Source organism: Apaloderma vittatum, unplaced genomic scaffold, assembly GCF_000703405.1.
Source record: "Apaloderma vittatum isolate BGI_N311 unplaced genomic scaffold, ASM70340v1 scaffold16715, whole genome shotgun sequence".
Taxonomy (NCBI): domain Eukaryota; kingdom Metazoa; phylum Chordata; class Aves; order Trogoniformes; family Trogonidae; genus Apaloderma; species Apaloderma vittatum.
The window spans coordinates 53,907-59,906 of NW_009715643.1; the positions used below are offsets into that span (position 1 = coordinate 53,907).

The following is a 6,000-nucleotide window of genomic DNA, read 5'->3' on the forward strand; positions in this document are numbered from 1 at the left end:
ATAAAGCAGTAGTAGTGATACAATGATGCAAATAGCAACTGTTGGATAATCTGTTTACGCTTAGATTCATGGAAAATCTACAAACCGAAGTCCAAGAAATGGAATTCATAAAGTTTTCAAAGGGTTTGAACGTCATGAGAAAAGAAGACTTTGCAGAATGGTTGCTGTACTTCACCGATGAGGAAGACAATGAAATTTACTGGCAGAATGTGAAAGACAGAATTGAGGCAGGAGAGGTTGGTACAAAAGCGTGGTTTGGTTTACTTCCTTGTTTGTATCTGCAAGTTTTGATTACATTATGAGTATCTAATAATGTAACTATGATAATTTGCTAGCTGAGAAATTATAATTTGCTATGATAATAGCAATGATAATTTGCTAGCTGAGAAATACAAATATTGACAGTGAGTTGGCAATCATACCTAAACATTAGATCCCACGAGATTTAATGAAATACGTTTAATGGGGTTTGAATGTATTATTCATTATATATCATCTCAATTCTATGATACTCTAGAATATCAGTCTGGAAGAATTCAAGACTTTTTGCAAGTTTACAAATAACCTGGAAGACTTTTCTATTGCCATGCAGATGTTTACTGTAGCCAATCTTCCTGTTAAACGGGGTAAGTGCTGCATACTTCTAGTGTTGGGGTTTTTTTATAGAAAATATGCATTTGTGTAATGGAATTAATATAAATAATTTATCCCAAAGTAGTACTGTGAAGTCTGAAAATAATGTAGTGCTCTTCATTCTAAATTAGTTCTATTTCCTGAAAAAATAGTAATGTAAATTTGCCCGAATGCTGTGATTTGTAAGTTCTCATGTGCTATCATATCCTCAAGTACTCACAGCAAACTAAACCGTAGAATCATAGAATGGTTTGGCTTGGAAGGAACCTCTAAAGATCATATAGTTCCAACCTCCCTGCCATGGGCAGGGAAATCTTTGACTGGATCACGTTGCTCAAAGCCCCATCCAACCTGGCCTTGAACACTTCCAGGGAAGGGGCTTCTGCAACTTTTCTGGGCAACTTGTTCCAGTGTCTTACCACCTTCATCATAAAAAAAAATTCTTCCTTATTTCCAGTCTAAATCTACTCTCTCTCAGTTTGAAACCATTTCACCCTGTTCTATCACTATAGTCCCTGAAAAAAAGTCTTTCTCCATCTTTCTTAGAAGCCCTCTTTCAGTATTGAAATGCCCCAGTAAGATCTCCACAGAGCCCTCTCTTCTCCAGACTGAGCAACACCAACTCTCTGAGCATTTCCTTATAGGAAGGGTGTTCTATCCCTGTGATCATTTTTGTGTCGCTCCTCTGGACACACTCCGACATGTCCAGGCCTTTCTTATGTTGGCGGCCGCAGAGCTGAGCACAGCACTGCAGGTGAGGTCTCAGCAAAGCAGAGCAGAGCCGAGCAGAGGGGCGGAATCACCTCCCTTGACCTGCTGGCCATGCTTCTGTTGATGCAGCCCAGGATGCGACTGGCCTTCTGGGCTGCGAGCGCACATTGCTGGATCATGTCCAGCTTTTCATCCACCCACACCCCCAAGTCCTTCTCTGCAGGGCTTCTCTCAGTCCAGCCTAAATTCTAGATTAAGAAGGATGCATGAAACAATACATTCATTAGTAGCAGTTCATTGTAACAAAGCTTTTCCCTCATAGCAAAACTAATATTCTGAGGAAACTAAACAACAGAAATTTCTTCTATTGCAAGGTCTACAGCATCTTGGTCGTTTTAACTTATTCCTCCATACTGCCTTCTCCCTGTGCTTAGGCAATGTTATGCAATCATGGCTATTAAAAACAATGTAGTGAAGTGAGGTTTAACATAAAGATTAAGGGAAGTTGCTTCCTTCTCGTATAGCAGAAATAGGAGCAATGCAACAGAAGTTTCGTGAATATAAATTTTCTTGGAAATGTGCACTTTTTATAACCCTGAGGTTGTTACTTGTTATACTTGAAGGACAGCTCTCATAAGTTATTTGAAAATAGCAACATAAAGTTCCTAAGGAAATTTGATGAGGCATTAACATTCATTGAAATAAATATTTGATGGGCTCATGTGAAAAAGATGAGAGAGATGTGAGAAGGCAGGAATAGAATTCAGTTTTCTTGAGAGAGAAATGTTTGGATGAGATTTGAGCCAAAGAAGGGCAAAACTAGGGGTTTTACAAATTGTGACTTTTCCGCACTAGTTAGTCCACCCTTCAGGAAGAGTTTCATTTCCGCAGCCTCTCCAGGCAGCTGTTCTACTGCATAACCACCCTCATTGTGAAGACTTTTCTGTTTCAAACCCTTGCAGCAACCTAAAGCGATTGTGTCTTACCTCCATGCACCTTTGGGAAAAATACAGCACGCTCTGCTCTGTAACGCCTTTTAGGCACTTGAAGGCTGCAGCAAGATCCCCCTGTGACAGTTCTGTTCTCCCCGGTGCCCTTAGCTCCTCCTCCTCCATCATGTGCTCCAGCTCCCAGCTGGGTGTGTGGTCCTTCTCTCTGGTTTGACAACATCATTCTTCCAGCGAGGGGAGACATTTTAGTTGCGCAAGGCATACAAAGAGCAGTGAAGGAAGAGGACAAATTAGTGGCGGAATACTAGTCATAAGTGAGATATAAGAGTTTTGCTCACTTTTCTGTTATCCAATTTTTAAGTGCCAAAGGATGATGGTGAAGGTGTTGACTCTGGTAGTGCTTTCATTCCAAACCAACAGAGAGTTGTGACTCTGTTTGTGCAGTGAACCATACTGTGATCGAGAACAGTCAGCTCCTGGGGTAACTCACGGATGTTACGTGCATACATGTCTAATCCTTTCCTGAATCTCACTAAGTTCTTTGTCTTGCTGTTTGCATGTGTGTACGTGTATATTCGTGCACACATGAATACTTATCTAAAAATAAGACAGCCCTCTAGTCCGTCCTTTTGTTCTAAACTTTTTTTCTTCTAAGTTAGCAGCTCATCTTCTCACTCTTAGAAGATGACCTTTCTTGGTTTGAAGATTATTGTGCGCCACCATTTTAGAAGATCTGTCTCCTTTTCTTCATGTTCTCTTCAAAAAAGTTTCTGGATTTAGGTCTAGCTTCAAGAGTTGAAATAGTTAACATGTTTTTAAAGACAAAATTAAGACTCTAATAACAAGCATCCTATCTTCCATGTCCTTTTCAAATCGTGGTATATCCTTTTACAGAAGGATTTTCAACTTGATTATATTTAAACAACTGTAAATTAATTAACTGCATTTTTACATTTATACAGGAATTGTTCAAAGAGGCAAAGATGAGAGATAAGTCAGGAGTGCTCTTTCCTCTAGTAACCTTCAGAACTAACCATATTTATAGCACTAGGTATAAACAGCACTTGTTTATGAAAGCAGAACCACGTTACCACTATATTTATGACTTAGTTGGACAACTTGCTGAAATAATCTACAATGCTGTTATACTTTAATAACCTCCAGTCCCTCCTTGAAATTCACACTTCCATGATGCCTTCACAAATGCCTCCAATTCATGTGCTGTGATTCTGCTTGCTCTAATAAACAACAATCATTTCACTCTTACTACTTGCTGTTTTATGGCAACCCTACACATTTCCTCATCTTCTTTGAGTCAAAACTCCACTGAAAGTGGGGATAGTCGATATTACCGTAATGCACATGCTAGTGTAAAGAGAGAAGACCAAAAAACTGATGAGGAAAGTAGATCTCCAGGGAGATATGACAGCTTTTTCTGCCATAAATCCTCATAGACTCTTCAGTGATAATTTAAGGGAAGGTAGCCTACTTCTTTAAAAAACAAAATTGAGGGTATGCAAAGCCATGCACTTTAAATGGTGCATTGATGGTCTGTGTTTCTACCAAGTTGCTGAGGGGATTGTTGATTAAGGTGGAGCATATCATCAAATACTGTTCTCTGAGGAAAAGAGTTTTCTTGCAAAATGAATTGGTGTGCGACTGGTTCAAGATAAAATGGTAGTACTGTTTTATGAGACTGTAGTGAGGCAAACACTTACCATCCATTCATACAGGTATCAGCCAAAATTCTAGAGGTTTTCAGCATGCATCTATTTCTAGCAAAAATTAGCACTCTTACAGTTGCTTGAGAAGCAGTGCATTTCAAAAGTTTCATCACACAATTAATAAAGTTAGTGTTATGAAAAATGAGCCAAGCTCAAGAACACATGAACTGAGGCCTCCTAATAGTTTACCAGTTCTCACATCCCCAAATCTTTGGTTAGGACCCATGAGACATTGTAAATTGCACAGAATCCTGCTATTTATGTGCTTTCCAACTTCTTTGCAAGTTTACAGTCACCTATGATGTAATATTATGTCTTTACTAGCTGAGTTCAAGAGAGCAGTGAAGGTGGCAACAGGACAGGAGCTTTCAGATAATGTTTTGGATACAATCTTCAAGATTTTTGATCTAGATGGAGATGACTGCCTCAGTCACAGCGAGTTTCTTGGAGTCCTGAGGAACCGAATTCATCGAGGCTTGAGGGTAATAAGCTGACATCTTTGTTTTTAAATGCCACAACTGTCTTATTAACACTTGTAGAAATACAAGTAGAGATAGTGAATAGAAGTTATATTTTAAACTGAATATTCTTTACTGGTTTTGAATCTGGGAGGAGTGCTGCCACCAAGAACTGGTCATTATGTGCATGAACTATAGAAGCAGCAGCAGTATATTACATGTTATATTTACACAGTTCATGAATAGGAGCCTTTTTGTGTAAATGCTAAATATACTTTAACTTTATTAACAGGTACCACAACAGCAAGGCGTTCAAGGTTACTGGAAGTGTGTGAAAAGAGAAAGCATTAAAGGAGCCAAAGAACTGTGGAAGCAAACTGGGAAAAGTCCTTTCTAAAGCAGTTCATTGTCCTTTCACTATAGATGTTGGTATTTAGGGGAGTTTGTGTGTCCTGTTTACATAATAGCTGAATCAAAAATACTCTTTTTTTTTTTTACAATAGTTAAACTTTAATTAACTCAGTTTCTAATGCAATAATTTTATATCATTCTAGTGCAATTGATTTGGTTTACAGAACTTTTTTATCACTTTTGGCCTCCGTATGGAAGTACTCTTGTTCTAGGAAATAGTGTTGTTTACTCCTCTGTGAATTTTGACCTTGCACTGTAGCATACAGGATACACAGGATTTTACAGTGGCCACTGGTAGGAATATCACAGCAATATTACCTCCTGTTGGAGGAGTGGACATCGTCTCGGTTAGCCACCACCACAGCAGTTCTTTTTCTCTGGCAAGGACAGATATCCAAAAGACAAAACCATTTGCACAATCCATAAATCAAGTTACCCTAAATCAAAAAGGAAAATTCACATGATTCATGCCCTCATTACTGTGAACTGTTCATGTGCTAGTTCGTGGTGTATGATGCCACCAGATGCCGTGTGGGTGTCTGGTTGGTGTATCTCCATGATGGTAACATTAAACTGGAAATACAAGACTGTCCCTACAGGCTTTGAAAGTTGTACATTGATCTGTGAATGTGCATGGAATCTCTCAGGCCTCTTCAACAAACAGTATAAATGAGAAACAAAAATCCTCATTCTATCGTAAGCACTGGTAGCTACAATTTGAGTCATAACTATTTTATGTTAATTGTATTGCAGAAGGTGAATGTGTAAGAAATAGTTGCTTTATCTTACTAAAGGTTGCGACAAGGAATGCTGCAGTATATCAGGAGTTCAGGGTTATAATTAAGAAAGTGATGGAGGAATAATAAGTCCAATGAAAAATTAAATACAGATGTTTATTACTAAAAAATGCAAAGTTAAACGTAAGATCTTAAACAGTAAAACAAGGAACAAGTCAAAATTAACATTGAGCAGTTATAGATGAACATTTTTTAGCTATAACATAGCCTGCATCTATGTGTACACAAGTGTGCATGTTACGTATTTTTTCTTTTTTACCACTTCAGGAGCTGATAGTCCCAGTCCAGGTCAGTGTTCCTGATTGGCCACCATATA

General features: G+C 38.5%; 1 protein-coding gene across 1 annotated transcript in view; it reads left to right on the forward strand.

Annotated features, from left to right (window-relative positions):
* Positions 1–4,873, forward strand: part of MICU2 (mitochondrial calcium uptake 2) — a gene marked incomplete at its 5' end in the record, with an annotated part of 37,383 nt that extends 32,510 nt beyond the window's left edge. The window contains 4 exons of the mRNA XM_009869234.1: positions 65–236; positions 518–626; positions 4,343–4,500; positions 4,769–4,873. Coding sequence (XP_009867536.1) covers positions 65–236; positions 518–626; positions 4,343–4,500; positions 4,769–4,873 — 544 coding nt within the window. The remainder of the gene's footprint in view (positions 1–64; positions 237–517; positions 627–4,342; positions 4,501–4,768) is intronic.
* Between the last annotated feature and the right edge of the window lie 1,127 nt (positions 4,874–6,000).